This window comes from Arvicanthis niloticus, chromosome X (genome assembly GCF_011762505.2).
Source record: "Arvicanthis niloticus isolate mArvNil1 chromosome X, mArvNil1.pat.X, whole genome shotgun sequence".
NCBI classification, from domain to species: domain Eukaryota; kingdom Metazoa; phylum Chordata; class Mammalia; order Rodentia; family Muridae; genus Arvicanthis; species Arvicanthis niloticus.
The window spans coordinates 99,625,610-99,648,269 of NC_047679.1; the positions used below are offsets into that span (position 1 = coordinate 99,625,610).

General features: G+C 39.1%; 1 protein-coding gene across 4 annotated transcripts in view; it reads right to left on the minus strand.

Annotated features, from left to right (window-relative positions):
- Nucleotides 1–283: 283 nt before the first annotated feature.
- Lamp2 (lysosomal associated membrane protein 2) overlaps nt 284–22,660 on the minus strand; it is a 57,296-nt gene continuing 34,919 nt past the window's right edge. For 2 of the 4 annotated variants that reach the window (XM_076918146.1, XM_034484832.2), the window contains 3 exons: nt 17,820–17,883; nt 16,776–16,940; nt 284–1,192 (listed from right to left, as the gene is read on the minus strand). In XM_076918146.1, coding sequence (XP_076774261.1) covers nt 1,050–1,192; nt 16,776–16,940; nt 17,820–17,883 — 372 coding nt within the window. In that variant the 3' untranslated portion in view covers nt 284–1,049. Of the gene's footprint in view, nt 1,193–3,986; nt 4,495–12,029; nt 14,356–16,775; nt 16,941–17,819; nt 17,884–22,660 lie in introns of those variants that run through there. The other 2 variants (XM_034484833.2, XM_034484834.2) reach the window with 2 other exon arrangements.

A 22,660-nucleotide genomic window follows, 5' to 3' on the forward strand; every position in this document is an offset into this window, starting at 1 on the left:
GCTTTGGTTAGGCAGCCACCTGACAGATGACATGTCAGGGTCCACTAGATTCCACAGTGAGCACTTGCAACGGGGAGAGGAAAAAGTCAATGCATTAGAAATATCAATTTTTTAACTCACTGAGGCACAAAAAGTATACCAAAGGATTTTTCTTTTTGTTAGTGCAGGATAAATTAACTTTCTCAACAAGTTAAAGCTGGGAAACAATTCTACATTATACCCTTCAACAACATAGCCCACTCTAATTCAAAACGTTAAGAAACACAAACAGTATTGCTTCATCTTGTGGTAGAAATACCAGGTTTAATATAATCAATACATCCCAAACTGCAGAAGCCAAACAAACAAACAATTCCTTCTTAAAATATAGTAGCTCTGACAGTAATGGAGAAATAGGCAGAATTTTCTGTTGAGTGCAGTTTGTTTAAAATGCTACTTTCGAAGTTGTGAGGCCGGAACCCAGAACTTCACATATTCATGCAGTAAGTACTACTGGGTTACATCCTCGACCTCTTTTTATTTTTGGTTGTGGGTCTAACCTTCGATGACTGAGCCATCTCTCTAGCCCCCAGACCCCTTTTTAAAGTAACAGAATTACACAGATTTAAACAATTCCCCTTAGAAGGTGCAGAAAGTCATTCTTATTATGAGCTAAATTTTATGTTTGTCCTCGAAGATGATGAACTCATTATGTTTCAAAACTTATTTAGGGAAGCAAGTGATATTCTCTATCAGCTCTGATTTTGCAAATAACATCAAAGTAGCAAAATACAATTAATCGCAACATATAAAATTATACTTCGGTAGAAATGCTTCCAAAATTGGATCCAGATGCTTAAAATTATTTACTTTAAAAAGACAGTCTAAGTTGTAAGTTTTCTTTCGGTTACATCTTATTGAATGGAGAGGAAAATGACAGAAATAAATACATTTTTAAAGTTCTACTCATACCCAAGTCAGCTTGCAACTCACTGAAGTCAGTCTGTGAGTCCTATTTATCACACAGGGATTCTTGGCTTTTGGCCAATGGAAGCACTAGACTGGTTTGATTATACAGACTGATAACCAGTACGACTTTTCTGTCTTCCAATCATGTAAGATATAAACACAGCAATTATAAGGAAGCCCAAGGCCACACCCACTGCAACAGGAATAAGAAAGTTGAGGTCAGAGTCAGCAGCACATTCTTCAGCTGTTAGAAAAGAACAGACAGACAGCAAAGAACGGAAATTAGTAAAGAATACAATGAGACAGGAAGAAGCAAACACGAAGCATTGAGAGTGTAGACACACACTATCTTTTTCTTTAGAGCATTACTCTTATTTTCTCAATATTCACCGGAACATTTCACAGTAAGATCATTGTTTCTTAACATTTCATGTAAAAAAAAAAAAAAAAAAGTTCTCAGTATGGAAAGGGAAACTGGGAAATGGTTCAAATTCTGAATTAAGCTTAACAATATTGAGTTATATTATTAGCTTATACAACTTTAGCGTTGCCTGATGGCATTAGGGAAATTATTGCCTCTGCATCTCCCCATTTCCTTTCTCCCTCGCCATATCCAGACTTAGTGTCAAGTGGGAAACGGAAGCTAGCTCAGCACTATGGTGCTTCTACAGCATGCCTAAGGCTCTCGAGTTCCATACCAAGCACATCTGGAAAAAAAAAAACTTCTAAGCAAGTAAAAGACAGGATCAAGATAATGTGCTATAGCTTTCTAAAGATTAATTTACAAATATCTTATTATGAAGGTGTTTTGCCTATGTGTATGGCTATATATACCACATGTGTTCAGCGCCCTGGAGGCCAGAAAAGAGCATCTGATCCTCAGAACTGAAGTTACAGGTGGGTGCTGGCAATCAAACCTAGGTCCTCCGCAAGACCAACACATATGCTCAGTAACCTGTCCAGGGAATATATTTTTTCATACAGGCATTAGGTAGCTCACGGGTTACAAGTAATTCTTTCCAACTAACTTATGGCCGTGGTGAAGAATAGCAGTATCAAAAGCATACAAGTCCATCCCATGGAATCACCAGAGCACAGCATGAGCAATGTGGACACTAAACTCTGACTCAAGACATAACTGAATTGGAAATCAGACTCTGAAGTCTAACTTAAGGAAGCTGTCAAGTTGTTTAAGCTGGGCCTCCCTTCCTTCCACTAATGCTGACATTATGCAGTACTTCAGGATGAAATATATTTTAAAGTACCTGGACCACAGCAAGTTAGCCACAATTACCTTCCCTTTTCCTCCTGTACGTATGATCTAAAGAGGTCTGAGTTTTGACAACATAGGAATCCTAACACTTGTGTCTTAGTGGACAACTGAGAAGGCCTGTATTCATTATTTCAAAACGACTGAAGCAAAACAAAGGACAACTCTCAAAGTGCAAAGCTTTGGACTCAAAAGCTCAAGTTTTAATCAATCATCATTTTACTATTGAGTGATTACATTTTATTGAGATTTTAATCCAAATACTAATGGTTTCACTGCTGCTGAACATGTAGTAACAGTGGAAGTCGTGTCCCTTTCCATACAGGGAAGGACTTAAGGAGAACCTGATCACTAACGTCTTCTCAGCACAAGGCTAAAGCCATGAATAAATTATAATGTTTTGTGTTATCTGAGACTTTCTCTTACACTTTTGTCATCACACAAATGTCATGGTTCTGAAAACATAATGTCAATTTCAATAACTACAATTAGCCTTTTTTCTTTGAGGACTACTGTGTTCCAAAAAGCTCCCTAACAGACACTGACAGCTGGATACCTAAACACATTTTCACTGTTAATTAGTACGTGACAGAAACTCTGAGCAAGCCAATATACACATTAAAATGAATTAATGATAATTTCACTGTGTACACGGTCTCATCTGTTAAATCCTTTGATTTATGTATTCCATCAGCACTTCACTTTTACCAGGAAAATGTTTTAATCTGGACTAGCTTCCTAGCTCGTTTGAATGCCAACAGCCTCCTTCTCCACCCCTCTCAGAGCTGTGCCCCACAGCGGCTGTCTTGGAGAAGCAAGAGCATAGCCGCTGTGCTTCATTGCCTCCCTTCTGAGATTGCTGTTAGCTTACATTTCATAAGTACCAGTCTGATGACAACACTAAATAGATTTTAATGCTCCAGAGATCAACAAGATGAGGTAGAGAAACACAACACGATCTGTCCTAATTAGTTCATAGAATCCGCTATCCTTCAGTGCTAACCAGGCATCCAAAGAGGAGGAGAGTATGGTGAGTGGTTAACTGAGTCCTTTCAGTTTATATTGCTGAAAAAGAAACATTTTCTTAAAAGCCCGGGATGAGCATGGTAACACACATGCCTGGGACCTTAGCATCTGGCCAGCCATGGCAGGTAGATCTCTGAGCTTGAAGCCAGCGTGGACTACACAGCAACTACCAGTTCAGGCAGAGCTACAGAAAGACTCTTTAACACCACCACCCCCCCCAAAAAAAAAAAAAACTCTTCTAATTAAGAAGCCAGTCTGAGCTCTGTTAGAGCCTTCTGAGCCTGTTTTTAACCTATGGAAAAAAATCACAAGTTTGAGAATCAATTTCATATTTAGCTTGAACTCAAAAGGTATCAAGTCATAACCTTTATAAAAATGTAATACTTAGCTGGGTGATAATAGGACATGCCTTAATTTCAGCATTTGAGAGGCAAAGACAGGTGGATCTCTGTGAGTTCAAGGCCAGCCTGGTCTACAGAGTGACTTCCAGGTCAAGGGCTACACAGAGAAACCCTGTTTCAAAAAAAAAAAAAAAAAAAAAAAAACAATCAAACAAACAAAAACCCTCTGGTTCCTCTTCAGATCTTATTTAAAAAAAAAATGTGGATGGCCCTAAGGACTCTACTTCATCCCCTAAAAACGAAGTCTGAGCATATCTGATAGGTATTGTAAGTATATACAAAGGCACAGCAGTGGTGAGTTTAAATGAGGACAGCTGTTACAAATGGAAACAGAACACCAGTGGTGAAGCAGTGTTTATTAATTCCAGTAAGATACAACTCCATATATCTTTTCTTATAATGGTCATGTTAATAAGTTTAAGGCATCTTAGGTTAGGATCCCAATTTGGCCAAAGCTTCTTAAGACAGACCTTAAAACATTGCACATGTGTGTTCACTTTCTTTTTTTTCAAACCAGTCTGCATTTTAAGCAGATTAGAGGATTTAAAAAAAAAAAAAAAAAAAGACTTATCTTGAACTGTGGGGACTGATTTCCGAATGAAAGTTCCAAGGTGTCTGTCTTAAGGAGCAAAGTGCTTCATACACTGACAGGTAAGACCACTTTGTAATTTGTATGTATTTGGTAATATAATCAATCAGATTGCAGGTGCTAAAATTGCTCATATCCAGTATGGTGGCGCTTGAGACCAATAAAATAAGCCAGCAACACTAGAATAAGTACTCCTCCCAGGGCTGCTCCCACTGCTATGGGCACAAGGAAGTTGTCTTCATCTGCACTGCAGTCTTGAGCTGGATGTGGAGAAAGGACAATTGAGAACAGAAACAATGGCATTTCATATGTCTCAATTTTTAAGTTAGAATGACAGCCCTTCCCCCACATACAGATTTTTACATCAAAATAGCAAGTCATTGGCATTCATTATCAGTAGAGAGATATGATATCTCATGAGATGTTCCCCAAAAGCTTTTTAAACAAACAAAAAAAACCCAGTGATTCCATGCAGTTCCCCTTATGCAGTCATTGGGGGGAAAAATGTATAGTGATCACATACTCCCAGGCTTCTTACAGAAATTTGCTTTTCCTTGATCAGCCTGGAGCTTTCAAAGCCAACTATGACATTGAATCCTGAATGTTAGAGAGAACTAACTCACCAAATAAACAGATATATAAAGCAGACACAGCACTCAGTGCATAAGATGTGAACTCACTTAGAAATAAGGAAAGATAATCTGGCCCTGCTGGCATTAATTGCTGGCTTCAAGATGTGTATGTAGCTGAGGAAAGAAAGGAGTACTTATTCACTACTGGTAGGAATGTTTTGGTTTAGCAACCATGGAAATCAATATCAAGTTCCCTTAGAAAGAAAGAAAGAAAGAAAGAAAAAGGAAGGAAGGAAGGGTAGATGGATGAATCTGGAAAAGGAAAAAGTCAGGAAGGGGGCACATTGATAGGAATGGGGGAAACAAAAGGTTGCAGGGGAGAGTTCTAATGAGAAGACAATATATAGGTCTATCAAATTTTCAGGGAAACAACATTAATCTGAAAAATTAAAAAGAGAAATACCATATATACAGTGATCCAGAAACTCCACTACTGCTTATGTATCCAGAGAAAATAATTTAGTGATCAAAACAAAAACCTTAATAATAGAATTACCATATAAGCCAGCTATCCCACTCCTGAGTAGGTATCCAACAAATGAAATCAAGGTCAGAGATAATTGTACATCCACATTTACTACAGCACTAGTCACAAGATGTATCAATACCTAACCCAGATGTCCAGCAAGTCAACAGATAAGAAAATTGAATGAATATGAATATATAGACTATATATATATGAATTTTATATAGCCATAAAGAAAAGTGCAATTATGTCATTTGCTGGAAAAACTGCAACTGAAGATCATTACGTTAACCAAAATAAGCCAGACTAACACAAATTTCACTTTTTATATGGGACTTAAATGTGCGTGTAAATACAAGGGGGGGGGGGGTAAAAGCTTCTAGAGAGGAAGGAAATGGTATAGATGTGTGGTCTACAGGTAAAGGTTTATCGATGCCATGAAACAAGAGAGGCTATTTGTCAAGAAGGGATCAGCAAGAGGAAAGAAAGGACAGAGAAGATACTGGGGAAGAAAAAAATGAAAACATATAATGCAATATATGTGTGGAATGCTATAATAAAACACTGTATGATAACTTAAAAATAAAATATGCAGTCTGGCGTGAGAGTCAAACATAGAAATCAGTAGTTAGAAATTCAAGATGTGATATGGTGGGGCAAGAAATACACAAAATATCATGGAAATATTTTAGGGACCCAGTCAACTCAGCTTAGTTAAATAAGACACTTCGGAAAAGTGACATTTGATGTGAGTGTTTAAGACAAAGAATTAATCATTAATTAATTGTAATTAACTATGCAGATAGTGGGAGGGCACTGCAGGTGTAAGAAACAGTGCAAAGTACCAGGTGGTGGTGCACACCTTTAATCCCAGCACTCAGGAGACAGGTGATCTCTGAGTTTGAGGCCAGCCTGATCTACAAAGTGAGTTTAAGACAGCCAGGACTACACAGAGAAACCCTGTGGAGAAAAACAAAAGCAAAACAAAACAAAACAAAAAAAAACAGTAACGACAAATAAAAGCAAAAAAAAAAAAAGAACAGTACAGACAAAAACATGGAGGGTTAAGAAAACATAAAAACTCCAGGAGCAATGCCAAGGAAGGTGACACAGAACAGTGGGTGGAAGCCAGAAAAGGTATATTTAAGACCAGCTCACAAAAGTACACTCTCAGGTGGTTCTGCCTTATCCCAATGGAAAAACAAAAACAGTAACAGGAATTCAAGCAGGGTACATTTCAGAACTGCAGATGGAAGAAGACTACAGGTAGTAAGCTAGGAACCATCTCTATTGCTAGCATCCAAGTGACCCATAACACTTTTCTGAACTGGATTAATGACATGTAGGTGCAATAGGGAGACCACAGATCCATTTAGAAGGTAAAATTGGCAAAAATGGATGTGAGGCATGTAACAGGCTGTGATAACAGTAGTATGCTTTCCAATTCCACACTTAACTGCTTATGCAGATGCTGGTGCCCTTCACCATCCACCATGATAGTAACCCAAAAGAAAGAAATGTGAATTTTAGTCTTGTTGCATAGTAGTTATGAAAGATAAGTGGATAGATTGTAAAAGGGGATATGTAGAAAAGGGAGATACTCAGTTTGGGTTTGCATTTAAGATGCTTGTGTCCCTAGCTATACCATTCCTGAGTACATAACTAAAGGGGTCTATCCTACCACAAATACCTGTATATCTGTACTTATTGCTGCACTGTACATAGTAGTAAACAAATTCATAGTAGGAACCAGCCTAGATGTCTACAAAAAGGTGACTAGGTAAGGAAAATGTGGTGCATATATACACTAGCATTTTATTTAGATATAAATAAAAATAAAATCATTCCATTTTCAGTCAAATTGATCAAACTAATATTAGCATGTTGAGCAAAAATAAGGCAGACTCAAAGATAAATACTCCAATTTCTCTAATACTCAGATACTGTATTTTAGTTTGTATATAGTCATAAAACTAGACCATGAGAGGGGGAAAGCAATTTTTAAGGGAAGTGTGTAATACATGTGATATGAGAGCAGTAAAGGGGAGGGGAAAAGAGCAGAAGCAAGAATGAGTATGTGGGAAACCATCACAATGAAAACTCTTAGTCTGGGTAGCATTTTTAAAACACTAAGAAAACAAGATGTCTGGGTCCCAAACAAAATGTCAATAAACTGGAATGAGTAAACTGAAAAGGTACCAGAGAGAAAACTCCTAGGAAAACTTGACGAACTAAGGTATAAAAATAGAAGTAGGAAAGGCGGGTAGAAGATGGTGTCACAGCTCAGGAAGGGGAGAGCTCCCACTGTCATGAGCAGAGTTTAATATGTTAGAGAATTCTAAAACAATGCCTATAGGATCTAGCAACGTACAGGATGAGTTATGAGTCAAACTGCTGCAGAGACAACTGAATGGCAAGTGAATAGCTAATGATCAGTCACGACATCAGGGACTGAGAAGAGAGTCTTCTTTATAAATTTAAGATTAAGAAAAAGACAGCATGGGGTGCTTAGAATAGGGACAGAAAGAAAAGGTAGCATCTAGATAGATAAATACGTTTGTAAGATGAGATAAATGTTCATAAAAAGAACAAGGCTAATGAACAGCATTATACATTATACATTATAATACAGAGTATTATACATTATACATCAGAATACAGAGTATTCTGTATTTATGAATGCAGACTTTGGAGTTTTTAGAAGTTAGGGTCTTTTATTACCACCTCCAGTTTGAAGAAATACTTATATTTAGTAAAAAAAAAAAAAAAAAAAAAGAAAGAAAAAAATTAAAAAGAGCAAGGCTAATGACGATGTTCAATGAAAGGTTGCCTCGGACCTAGGAGGAATGAGATTCCAGAAGAACTGATGGTGGAAAGTCTACTATGACTGCAGGGAAGGACGAAGTGCTAAGACACTTGCAAAGACATACAAAGAGAATCAGAATGCTGAAACACCACTGAGCTGGAGCCCCCACTCCCTTGCCTCATGTTGCCTAAAGTTTTCTTCCAGGGGTTGGACTCTACCAGAGGTTGATAAATCACAGTTAAATAAGTCTATTAAGATTATGCCAAAAGAAGAATGGGGGGGGGATTAGAGTTAAGAGCAGTACTAGTTGTTCTTCAGAAGACCTGGGTTTGATTTCCAGCATCCACAACCATTCATAACTCCTGTTCCAGGGGATCTGATGGCCTCTTCTTTATTCCACATTCAAAAGGCACACAAGTGGTACACATACATACGAATAGGGAAAAACTCATATACAGAAAAAAAAAAGAAAAGAAGAGAAAAAGAATGAGGAGGCTGCAATGCAGTGCTGACTACGCTCTGCAATTACAAAATGTACCAAACTTTCCTCTGACTGCCAGCCTCTGGAGCAGTAACTGGAAACAAGATGCAACCCTAGAGTTTATAGACATTTTGACATTGACTTTGGCTGCCAACTTGATGGTCATTTTAAACTGTGTTCTATTAAGAATCCAGAGAGTCGATGATGCTGGATTTGACTTGAGAACAGACGGTACTAAAGAGTTCCCAGTTAACTCCACCCCTTCAATTTCCCACATTACCACCCAGCCTATAAACTATTAGGTGGCACATACCATAAAGAATTATGCCTTGAATACCTCTTGGATTTAAAAAAATTCATTAGTAGATTAATTTATTTTGGCAAAAAGTCTCAACTGTCCTCTCTTTCCCATATTAGGTGTTTGACCTAATGCTGAGATGACTTTCATAAATACTGCCAATAAGGCTTTCATGGAAGACAAATATTCCCAGAGCAGATCAAAAAGGCAATTCCACTAACAAAAAGATTTTTCTAGATGCTGTCACTTACTTAAAATGCCCAATTAGTATATGAAATAGTAATTTATAATAACTATTGATTTTATAAATTCAACTTTAAAGGAATCTGTGGGTAACTGAAAAAATCTGATTTTAAAAAGGTTTTTTTAACTCTTTGTTCTTTGCTGTTTTGGAAACAGGATCTCATGCAGTCCAAATTGGACTCAAATTTGCTATGTGGCCATGGATGACCCAGAAATCCTGATCTGCCTCCACCTCCCAAGTGTTCATTATGGATGTGCTCCAGCACTGAAACAGTTAATGTCAATAGAAGTGTGTCCTGAAGAAAAGGAGCTAGGTATGTAGGCCAAGTTCAGTTCAGCTAGTCGACTAATGTACAGTTAATGCTGCAAAGAAACTGTATTTGGGTTTTTTTTGAAACAGAGTCTCACTGTGCCATCTTGTTTGACTTAAAACTCACTATATAGTCCTGGCTGGGCTTCAACTTGCAGAGATCTGCCTGTTTGTGTCCCAGGTGCTGCAATTAAAGGAATGTGTGGCATTGTGCCCGACTGCTGAGATTCTCCACACCCACACTGCACCCTCACCTCTATCACTGCACACTGAACTCAGGGCCTGATCCATGTTAAGAAAGTGCTCTACCACTGAGAAACACCCAACCTTGTGAGAAGGTTTCAGAGCCACAGGAGCAATACAAACTTTAAAGATTGTGGGAGGGGGCACACACCTTTGATCTCAGCAATCAGGAAGCAGAGGCAGAAGGATCTCTGAGTTCCAGGTCAGTCTAGTCTACAGAGTGAGTTCCAGGACAACAAACAGTATAGAAAAACTCTGCCAAAAAACAAAACAAGACAAAAAACCCAACCAAAATAAAAAAATAAAAATTAAAGATTACAAAGTTTCAAGGCCATATAAATAAAAATAAAAATCCCATCTTCAATTTTGTACTCAGAAATCTTCCAAAGAGAATTTTCTGTCTAAGATTTAGACAACAGTTATCTATAATGAAATATAAAATGCCTCTTAAAAACTAATTAGGGGTTTTTTTAAAGAGTAACTTTGTGACTCACCTTCTACTGTAACATGTTACTTATATTTCTTTTAGATCTATATTCAAAACATTTCAAGTGTATCACATGAAGCTGAACAGATACTTGAAGTCCACACTGAAGAAACAGCTCAGTGGGGAAAGTGCATGTTGTGTAAGCGTGAGGAACTAAGCTCAGATGCCTAGCATCTACTGTGTGCATCTGCAATCCCAGGACAGCACTGGGGAAAGGAGGTCACTGGATCCGACAAGCACTTTGGCCAGTCAGTCTAGCAAAAAGAGCAGGCTCCACATTAATAAAGACCCTGTCTCAAAAATAAGGTAGAAAGCACACAAGAAACCTAACTTAGATGCAAGAACATGCATGTGTATACAGAAAATATTTGAAGCTATTCAATATAACTTAGATATGTCTACACCAATTTCAAAGACAAGACATAATGATTACTGACAGAATTTTAGTTCCCAGGTAGAAGAAAAGGAGATGAGTAGAAGAGATGTGAACCCAAGACAATTCAACTTTATCTACCTAAACAGATGGTAATGCTATCATCTTCAAAATAGATGAATCTTGTACAAATTCTTCCTGATAATATGCAGGAAATGTAAAGTGGTACACTGTTCACTGAGTTTAAGTATGTGTTTGAAATAATACACGTGGCTTCTTCTCAGGTTCTTTTGAAAATACTCAAAGGTGCACTTAAGTCTTCTGAAACGAAAGGCATTACTCAAAGAGGTAAGAATAAGCAGAATTTTAAAGCCCCCACAATCCCTAGGTGAAGAAATCTGTGAGACTAACATCCTAGGAAGTTCAGAAACTTGGCCAAAGAAGCTACCAATCGAGTTGAGAGCTGTGATAATGAGCTGCAATGCCATGGCTTACCTCAGTATCTCAGGGGAAAGCTGCCAGGCGAACTGCTACGTTGTCTTGCATAACATATTAATATGATTGGGAAATTACATGGGGATTGAAAAAGCAAGTGTGAGCTATCTAAGAGACAGGCTGTGTTATGGATGTGAAATGCTAGCCTCAATTTAAGAATTAAGAAAAGTGTACCAAAAAGATGCTCTGAAGTTTTACTATAAAATAAATATCCTAGATTACTGTTTACATCACTAGCTATGAGTTAAAGATTCCACAAGAGTGTTTATGCTTGCTCTCTCTCTCTCTCCTCTCTCCCTTCCCTCTCTCCTCTCTCCCCTCCCTCTCTCCTCTCTCTCCCCTCTTTTCTCTCTCCCCTCTCTCCTCTCTCCCCCTCTCCCCCCTCTCTCTCCCCCTCTCCCTCTCTCTCCCCCCTCTCCCCTCTCTCTCCCCCCTCTCCCCTCTCTCTCCCCCCTCTCCCTTCTCTCTCCCTCCTCCCCTCTCTCTCCCTCCTCCCCTCTCTCTCCCCCCTCTCCCCCTCCTCTCCTCTCTCCCCCTTCCCCCTCTCCCCCTTCCCCCTCTCCCTTCTCCCCCTCTCCTTCCCCTCCCTCCCCCTCCCTCTCTCCCTCTCCCTCTCCCTCTCTCTCTCTCTCTCTCTCTCTCTCTCTCTCTCTCTCTGTCTCTCTCTCTGTCTCTCTCTCTCTCTCTCTCTCTCCTTATAACAGACTTTCCAAATAAAATCATCCAGACCTAAAGACTAGGTAAAGATGCTGTCTCAGGTAATTCCTATTCTGCAGCCATCCTTGTGCCACTCAAACCTTACAACTGGGACGTTCTTTCCAGACAGAGTAGCACGCAGACAACATGTATTGAAAACAATCTAGTTCTATATACTTAAGTACTTCTAAGGTTTTTTTTTTAAACTGCCATCATGTAATATACAAAATCTTCACTTTAACCAGTGGGAAAAAATGTGAGCAAGTTTCCTTAAGAAATAAAAGAATCTTTATTGATTTAGAAGCAATGTTGGGCAAACAGACAGGCAAATATCTGAGAAGAGATATCATACAACAACTAGCACTTTAAACATTTGAAAAGAAAACATGGAAAGTACTTACATGGACCAGTTTGTTATACAAATTCTAAAGTGTGGAAAACATACCAAACCAAGTAAGAGTATTACCATCAAGAAGCAAAATCAGTAAAACAAAACAAAAATACAAAAAAATACAAAGATAGTATGTATTATCTATAGGAAATAATAGTGTAAATAGCAGTACATAAACTGGCCCATGTAAAATACAAAAATATTTATTGAAGTCAAATCTTTCTATAAAACAGTGCTTTGGAGGTATCTTAATATGAATCTGATATATAATCTAAATGTAAAATGGTTTTGAAACGTTAAGCCAGTGCCACGCACTTGTTCCAATTAGTCTTTTTTTAAAGCTGTTTTGCTGATTTGTGACAAATACATAAGACCTATGTTCTTAAAGCACAATGCATTCTTTCAGGATTAACAAACTTATGCAAAAACACAGTGAAAATGAAAAATGTATTTTAAATATCAGATTTCTGGTTCATTTATAACAAGTGTTTTAAGTTGGCCATGCAGTTCCCTGTTGCTCTAGAAAACAGTCAGGAATATGATTCTGAACTAGTAAGGTTTTCAGGCTAAGTGGGCAGCAAGTTAAAGTGACACAATGTGTTACTCTTATATAACTCAAAAGACAGTCACAGACATAAACATGCTAACATGCAAGTGCCTATATGTGTGCATATATATCATGTATTCAACATCAGCATTTTGGAACCCAGATAGCTCTTCATTTTCTTGTGAATTAAAGGCATTTAATCTGTCCTCCCCAAATAACAAGAACCTTCTATATATGGCTGCAGATCTTAAGAAATATTTGCTGGGCCATACCAGTATGTACACACGTACACATACATGTATGGAAGATGTCCTAGAAGCTGCAAGGAATACATGATGTGTTAAGTATCGGGCTGAAATAATTAGCTCTCTCATATAAGCAGTAGGTGGTGCATAGTAAATGAACAATTGGTGCCATCTCTGAGTACAGCACTAAATAGAAAAGTACCACAATGAACAGTAACTATTTAAGTTTTGATTATCGCAGAACCATTTAAACATGAAAGCCAAATTAGTAAGTGCTGTAGCAGTCAATGCAAACTGGAAATGAAGACCATGTTAATGGACTAAGGCAAAACCACGACTTTTGGATTAGGTGCAAGCAATTTTATGAGTAAGTGCACTTCGTTATCTAGGTTCTCAGACATATTAACATTTCTTCTTGAGGAAAAAAGGAAAGAACAAAGCACATTGCCACCAACAAGGAAGACTGGAAGGTTCAAGAGAAATCTGCAATAATCTTAGTGCTGCATGGAGAGGCCAATTTCTGGGTACAAAGCACTAATGCCCTCATTTGGCACTGCCTAGCAATTATCTCTAAAGCACCTAAAACCAGATTGAAATGCCCAGTTGGAATTGCCTTGTGTCTTGCAATTTAAAAGATTGAAACATCCAGTTTTCTTTTTAAAAGATTAAATAAAAAGATTAACATCTATTGTAAAATTTAGAACTTTTGTGTTTTTGTCATTTCAGCCACATTAAATACAAATGTATTCAAAAACATGGGAAAGAATTTTACTGGCAAGATCCCTTATACTTCTGGGCTCTGCTCAAGTCTACTGATACCTTTTTCCAATGGTCAGATATAGAGCAAGGCCGAAGTAGCTAAGTCAACCTGCAAACAAAAGTCACAAGCAATGCAAAAGGAGCAAGTACAAATCCACTGGAGATCATGATGGCCAAAGTCAACCTCATGCAGGCAGAAGAAACCTGCTCTTTTTCCTACATTGGGCATTGTCATCAGAAATTTCAGACAGTGAAACAGAACCTATAGTCCAGATAATTTTGTACATGCCTTTTGCTATAGTAGTCTTAAACTCCTTAGTCAGGAAATCCAAAATCCCATGATTCATTTGTAGTTGATAGTATTTGGAATTCTTTTGTTTTCATTTGAGATCTAACATACCACCCAATCTAAGAGCAGAGCTATAACTAAATGTACCTTCAATAGTACTGCATGCGAGAACTTGTACTTGCTTTATTGTTTTGGAACAGAGATCACATGTGGATTAGTGTTACAGAGTCTGATATCCAGCATAGGTCTTTCTTCTGCCAATTAGGTAAGCAATCACTATAACAATAATCAAGCCTGAAAGACCAGCACCAACTATAATTGGTATTAGAATGGTGTCATCATCCAGCGAACACTCCTGGGCTGTAGGTGAGAAAAAGTGTGTAACAAATAATGAGTATAATCAAAAAGAAATATCCAAAAGTAAAAGATGCTGATTTAAAAGTCAGAAATGCTCTTATAAAATAAATTTCAACTAACAAAAGCAGGTATATTTTTATGATAAAGTACAGAAAGTGGTGACCAGTTAAAGCTACAATTGTAAAGTGCATTTGCCCTTTCATTTGTGAGTACATATGAAGATATGTGTGAATAACACAGATTTATTTATAGCTCTAAGTAAACAATGTATCACATGTTATGCACACATGGTGTTGTATATACTTCTAAGATGGGAGAATTATTTTGTCATAAATGAAGAGATCTAACCCAGCCTATGTCTACAGAACCACTTTAACCTCTAAGTGGGAGGGTGTACATCTCTGGGGAAATAGAAAACATTAAGAGTATTACTGGACTGAACAACCAATCAGGCTGGCTCTGGAGTTCATTAACAATAGGGGTCAGCAAACTATAGTATAAACACCAAACCTGGCTAAAAAGATAAAAAGAACATGAATAATTTTAAATGACTGGAAAAAAAAAGATAGTCTTTTGTGAAACATGGGGGTTATATGAAATTCCAATTTTCATATCCTTACAGTTTTACTAGAATACAGACACACTCATCTGTATGAACTGCCTAGGGAGGTTTCCAGGCTAAAACTGCAGGAGTTGCAACACAGACTGTTTGACCTCAAAGCTTGAGAAATCACTGTTGAAACTGTTTCACAAAAAGCTTCTGTCCCTGGCTTAAAATATGTGACTTGAGTGGTGGAAGAGCTGAGAAACTAGGACCTCTTACTAATTTGAGTGTGTTTACTACATGTTTTATCAATCTGGCTCAGAATAGCAGACCAAAGGGGCTATTTTTTTCTATTTATAGCAAGTAGTCTGATCTAATAAAATCCAATCAACACTCTTCAACCTGACTGCAATTCTATTTCCTCCCTGAATACACTTAAGTATTACCTGGGTGTGATATTTATAGTTACCCACAACCAAGAACCTAGTTCCATAAATAGATCATGCATTCAATATCAGTATTAAACATTGTATCTCTCTGGCACCCAAACTTTCAAATTAGGCAAAGAGCATTGGCTCATCTCGGGCCACTGCCAACTAGATAAACAGACCTGAACTGAGAATAGTACTGCAGATGATTTTAAATTTTAAACACAAAATCGAACCTCAAATTACGATAATGATATAGGGAGCTAGATGAAGATTTCAAAAAATGATTGTACTGTAAGATCAAAATAATTAAAGTAATAAGCAAACAAACACAGAAAGAAATTGGATTCTGTTTTTTGTTTTTGTGAAACAGGATCTCATATACCCCAGGTTAGCCTGGAAGTAACTATTGAGCCAAGGATGACCCTGAACCCCAGATGACTCTACCTTGATCAGCTGAGTACCATGATTATAAACACGTATCACCACTTCTATCAAAGGAAATGGCGTCTTGAATATTTTTTTTAAGTTGTGATTAACCTTTCTACCCACAAGAATGGTAAAGGGCCTGGTCTCTTTTGGGCTAAGCAAGGCCAAGTTGGTATTTGGTAGCACTGTAAAGGAAGCTGAATAGTTCACAGCACATTCACTTTAAACACAGCATCTCCATTTACTTATAAGCCTCTAGATTAATTGTCTAAAAGGATGGAAATTACTGGAAAGCTCTGCTCAGCAAAGCTCTGCTCCACAAACCCCCAATTTAAGTAATTGGTTTAAAAGCACAAGTCACTTAAGGAATTTGCTGTACTTTTTTTCTGTCATGCAAAACGTAATCTTGCAATGCCAAATACATCTTCTGTATTCATACAAATATAGTATAATGAACCCTATATGGGAATTTAATTAAAACCCAAATAAAGGACATTATTTGCCCTTCTAAAGGAGGTCTTCAAAAAGCCTTATTTGAACTAAATTGTACTTGCAGATCTGCCTATGTCACTCTGGCTAGCAAGATGAATTCATGGGTGTGAGGCTTTGCTACTACCCTGTATCTTGTGTCTTAAGCAAATCAAACCAAATTGTTTTCATAAGGGTATGAAAATGTTCCCAAAGAAGATGCTCCCAAGAAAGCAGATATAAGATAGTTAAAGCTGCTGCTCCAAGTGCCATCCCCACCCAAACTCAACCCGGGAAAGTACCTCTTCCTTAAAAAGGATCCCTAAATATTTCAAATTATTTTCAGGTTTTCAAAAACTGCATCGACTTTGAGCAAAATGATGAGCCAAATGAAGAGTTACACAGTTGGTTCCAGGCTGTAAGAACTTTCTATCAGAACCAACAGAGGAATTCTTATTTCTCTATGTTTATGTACAGAATCCCTTTGACTCAGAGGAAAAGCCACCTATAGGGTAATAGAAGAATGTAATGAATAAGGTCTGTTTGTTTCTTACCTGTAGAATACTCTCCTTTTGTCACGTTAAAAGGTTGCACCTTTAGGTTAAAGGTATTTATCTGAAATGTTCTGGACACGGAAATCACCTGCTCTTTGTTGCACATGTAAGAACTTCCCAGAGGGGCATCCCAGAAGCTAAGGTTGTTATTTGAAATGTTGAAAGCTGTAGGAAAAAGACAGGTTAGTAATTTCTTAGTGTATCAATATAAGAAAAATGAGACAGTCATTAAAGCTGTGTCTCATGTGTGTGGGTGGAGGGTGTGTATGTGTATGTGTGTGTGTGTGTGTGTGTGTGCCTGTGCAGATTCACCTGGATGTGTGCATGCATGTGGGGGGTTGGCCAGAGGACAACCTTGAGTATTGTTCCTCAGATGCTGTCCATCTTGGTTTTGAAGACAGGGTCTTCCATTGGCTTAAAAGCTTGCCAAGTAAGCTAGACCAGCTGGCAAGCTAGCTCCTGCACTCCACCTGCCTCTGACTCCCCAGCACTGAAATCACAAGTGCACACTGCCACACCTACCTTTTTAAAAATCAGATCTTTGTGTTCTGCAAACGCTTGAAAAACTGAGCTATCCTAAGAGTTTGGAGTCAGGCTCTGACCACCTGCCCCCTCCAAAAAAAGCACCTGTTGCCACTACTAAGTTCACTTGTTTCTTTTGTTTCCTGAGACAAGATATCATTATATAGACTAGGGCTGACCTAGGGCTCACTATGTGACCCAGGCTGGCCTCACACTTATGATCTTCCTGTCTCGGCTTCCCAAGGCTGTAATCCCAGGCATGCACCACCTCATTCACTTCCCCCTAATCTTTTCATAGAGGTTTCAGTCACCACTTCCCTAACAAATATCTACCATACTTTGAAAAGATAATTCTGCAAGGGAGAGAACACTATAGTTCTACATTCGATTTTAAGTTGTGATCAAAAATATTTTTACATAGCATCTTCTATTTCATAAGATACAATCTGGCCATAAGCTAATTAGCATCTCTTCTCCGTCCATAAAACCCACTCTTCTCCTCCAAGCCAATGCTGTGCTTACCTGAGCCATTAGCCAAATACATGTTGACATTCACTTCCTTCAGATAGAATCGTTTTTCATTTTTCTGTTTGAAAAAGAGCTTCTAGTTAACAACACGTCACAACCATCTAAAGAAAGAGTTGCTATCTACAGAATAGGAATCTAGTACCATTATACAGATGAGGAAACAAGCCATAAGACCCGGGCCAGCAGCATAAACTACAACTAAGTCTTGTCACTAATTGTCACAAAACTATTTTCCAATTCATTTCATTTCTAAAGTCTTTGATTGCAGCAGGCAGACATTTCTGGATAGAGGATAATTCATCCTCTCCTCTGTTTATTCTTCTTGTCGCCTGCTGAGTCCACATTATCTAGCCTAGATCACAATGTGACCTTTTTGTTGTTTTTTTGTTTGTTTGTTTTGGGTTTTTTTTGTTGTTTGTTTTTGTTTTTGTTTTTGTTTTTGTTTTGCTTTTATGAGACAGGGTTTCTCTGCATAACCGTGGCTGTCCTGGAACTCAGCTCTGTATATCAAGCTGGCCTGGAACACAGAGATCCTCCTGCCTCTGCCCAAATGAGGTACATGTACACAATTGAATTCTATTCAGCTAAAACAGAGAGATAAGTGAAATTTTCAGGCAAATGGATGGAACTTGAGAATATCACCCTGAGTGAACTAACCCAGACCCAGAAAGACAAAGATGACATGTAGTCACTTATAAGTGGATATTAGCCATAAAGTACAGGATAACCATGCTACAATCCACAGACTCAAAGAACCTGGGTAATAAGGAGAGCCCAAGGGAGGATGCATGAATCTCCCTCAGAAGGGGAAACAAGATAGTCATTGGAAGTGGATGAAGAGAGGGAACTGGGTGGAAGAGTGGGTGAGGAAGGGAACAGGGATAGCAAGCATGAGTGAGGTGAGGGCGACAGGAGAGGGTTAGGAGTGAGAATGGAAATCAATGGGGGCATCTGGGACTAGTTGGAGGCCTGGGACAGGGGAGGCTTCTGGGAGTCTATAGGGGTGACCTATAGCTGAGATTCCTACCAGAGGGGGGATATAGAGACTGAAGTAGCTACCTCCTACAGCCAGATAGGTCTTCCAATAGAGGGAGGGGGACGCCAATCCCCACACAAAACCTTCAACCCAAAATGTGTCCTGCCTATAAGATGTGCAGGGATAAAGATGGAGCAGAGATTGAAAAAATGACCAATGAATAGCTTCCCCAACTTGAGACTCATCCCATGTGAGAGAGCCAACCCCTGACACTATTAATGATACTTTGCTATACATGCAGACAGGAGTCTAGTGTAACTGTTTCCCAAGAGGCTTCATCCAGCAGCAGATAGAAACAAATGCAGAGACCCACAGCCAAACATCAGTTGGAGCTCAGGAGTCTTATGGAAGAGTGGGAATATCATTGAGTGAGCCGGAGGGGTCAAAGACACCACAAGAAGACCTACAGGGTCAACTAAACTGGGCCCATGCCGGTTCACAGAGACTGAACCACCAACCAAAGAGCATGCAGGCACTGGACCTAGGACCCCTACACATTTGAAGCAGATGTGTAGCTTGGTCTTCATGTGGGCCCAAGAATGACTGGAACAGGAGTTGTCTCTAACTCTGTTGCCTGCCATTGAATCCCCTTCCCCTACCTGGACTGGCTGGTTCAGCCTCAGTGGGAGAGGATGTACACTGTCCTGCTCAGACTAGATTCCCAGGATGGGATGGTACCCAAGGGGGGGTTCCCCTTTTCTGAGGTGAAAGGGAGAGGGTAAAAGAGGGAAGGATTTGTAAGGGCAGGACTGGGAAGAGAGGAGAGAAGGGGACTAGGATCAGGTGTAAAGTGAATTTAAAAATGAATTATTGGCATGTGCTACCATGGCCAGCTCACCATGTGATCTTTTAACCCACTCAGCTCTCTGCTTTTCACTATTATCTCTTTTGTTTGCTCATTATCCTGATCTTTTAATACTATTTATTACCTTTGCATTTTGTTTTGTTTTCTAAATTTTGTGATTTGTGATTTGGGTCTAGGACTCAAGGCTTATTGCAGGTAACAGGCAAGTATTATTTAATTGAGGCCAATATTTATCTATTAAAATGTTTATTATACTTATTTTGTTTGTGTGTGTACATGAATAAACTCATATGTGTGGAGGTCCAAAGACCACTCATGGCTCTCTCCCTCAGTCATGTTGCTACTAAGGACAAAACACAAGTCATCATCAGGCCTGGCAGCAAGTGCCTTTACCCACTGACCTATTTTTGCCAAGTTTTTATCTGTCTGTCTGTCTGTCTGTTTATTAGAGGCAGGGTCTCTCTATTATATACCTTCTGGCTATCCTGGAACTTTCTCACACTCAGAGATTCACATGCCTCTGCCTACTAAGTGCTGGGAAGTTTATTTTTTTTATGAACATATGTTTTACTTTTATTTTGATCAGTAGCTCACTATATGGCCTTGGATAGGTTGGAACTTATTATGTAGACCAGGCTAGCTCAACTCAGCTATCCCCCTGCCTCTGTCTCCCAAGTGCTGGATCAAAGGCTTGCACTACCACATCCAGCTAAATATGTTAATTGTATGTATTCTGTTTTTGAGACAGGGTTTTCCTGACATAGCCAGAACTGTTCTGGAGCTCACTATGTAGATAGAGCAAGCTAGCCTGGAACTCACAGAAATCCAACTGCCTCTGCCTCCTAAGTGCTAGGATTAAAGGTGTGTACCACCACGCCCAGCACTTCATTATATGTACTGATACAGCTCAGTGTGCTATTCTGACACATGCATACACCATATACTCATCAAATAAAGGGCAATCGGCATTGCTCTTGCCTTAGTACTGTTAATGTTTGAAGCTCTGAAGTCCCCTTTTCTAGATCTTCAAAAAACACAACATATGCCGGGCGGTGGTGGCACACGCCTTTAATCCCAGCACTTGGGAGGCAGAGGCAGGAGGATTTCTGAGTTCGAGGCCAGCCTGGTCTACAGAGTGAGTTCCAGGACAGCCAGGGCTACACAGAGAAACCCTGTCTCGAAAAACCAAAAAAAAAAAAAAAAAAAAACAAAAAAACAAAAAAACACAACATAGGATACTTTGAACTAGCCATCCTATTGTAGTATGGAACATTTACTGTCCCTCTTCCTAGCCTAGGATCCCTATTATCTTTCTTAAGCATTTAACTGATCAACTACCCATTCTAATTGTCTACATGCTTAGTATCCACAAAGTAACATGTCTAAATACTCCATGGGACTAGCAAGATGAATCGGGCTTGTATCTTGCACTCTAAGTTCTTGTAATCTGCCAGGGAACATAGATAAATACACAAGAAAGTAAAGATACAGTTCAGTGGTGGAGGGCTTGCTTAGCATTTATGAGTCCTGGAGTTGTAACCCCCATGCCCCTTGACTTGAAAGAAGAGATATACAAATAAGTTAATCCTGTCCAAAAAAAAAAAAAAGTGACAAGTTGGAAATTTGACAGGAAAGAAATTATCTCCAATGAGGGAAGATGCACAACTCATGCCAGCTGAGAGATGGGGAATTTGGGGTGGGCGAGATTTGGTTAGGACACAAGTGGACCAAGGATATGTTCAAGAAGGCAAGAGCATAAGCAATTAGCTGGGAGTATAGAGCTATGCCACCAGCCTGGGCTCCAACCTCCCTATACTACTGATGCTGTTACTATGCCGTTTAGGATGAGTCATTCAAGCATAGAGTTGCTAAGTGACCTCCCCCACTGCTGCCAATTAGCAATCAGTGAGCTGGAATTTAAACCCAAAGTCTGGCTCCAAACATATGGACTGCTTACTGCTGTGCTTACTTACTGAATAGACTTCACAAGCTATTGCAGAATGAAGAAGGTTCATAAAGTGAAATAAAAGCTGCAAGAGCAGAGATCACTGCGTGGAGGAAAGGGCTTGAGCTGCCCTTCTGTCATTTAGATGTTACCTTGTTGGCAAACACAATCACTGAAGACTTATGGAAAGAGTTGTGCTTTGGAAAGATTAATCTAAGTGAGATAGACAAAAGGAAAGGTTAGGTAACAGGCTTTTGAACAACCCAGATGAGAGAAACCACAGCTGGAAGCAGACCTGAGGTAGAGAGAGTGGGATGAAATGAAGACAGAGAAATTTCAGCAGCAAGTGTAATGGAGGACTTGATGTTTCCTCTTACTATGTTCTCTCTCTGTTCAGCCAATGCCTCTGCCTGGCACTCAAGATGTGCTAACTCTGTACTAACTACCTTCATATGCTCAGCTGAACACACAGCTCGCCGTTATTCTCCCAGCTGGCATTGATTACGTTCTTTTATCCAGGGACAACCTCTACTTTTCCACTTCTCCTTACCTCTTGTACAGATCTGACCTACCCTTGAATGCCCTCAGAATGTCATCTTTTCCATTAAACCTTTGCCTCTCCTCCAGTCAGAACTAAGCTCTTCGCTTCCTCGCTTCCTCTTTGTGTTAACATCTGGCCTGGCACTAGGCATGTAGCCAGGTAGCTGCATGCTTCCTTAGCATCTGTGAGGCCCTGAATTCGATCCCAATTGAGAGAGACAAAGAGAAAAGAGAATGAGAGGGAGAGAAGAGGGAAGGCAGGCCTGTCCTCGACACATTGAAGAGGCTAATTCTTTTTTCTTTATTTTGTAGTTTTTCACAGTGCTGAAGATGGAACCCCAGAGTGACATGCTCACCATGCAAACACCTGACCACTGAAACTCCAGGTACTTGGACATTTTTAGTCATAAATGGGTAGTCACAAATATATTGTAACAAAGGATTTACCTGAATACTGGGGGAAAAATTTTGTCAATATTTCTAAAATAAAGTTGCTTAATATATTCACT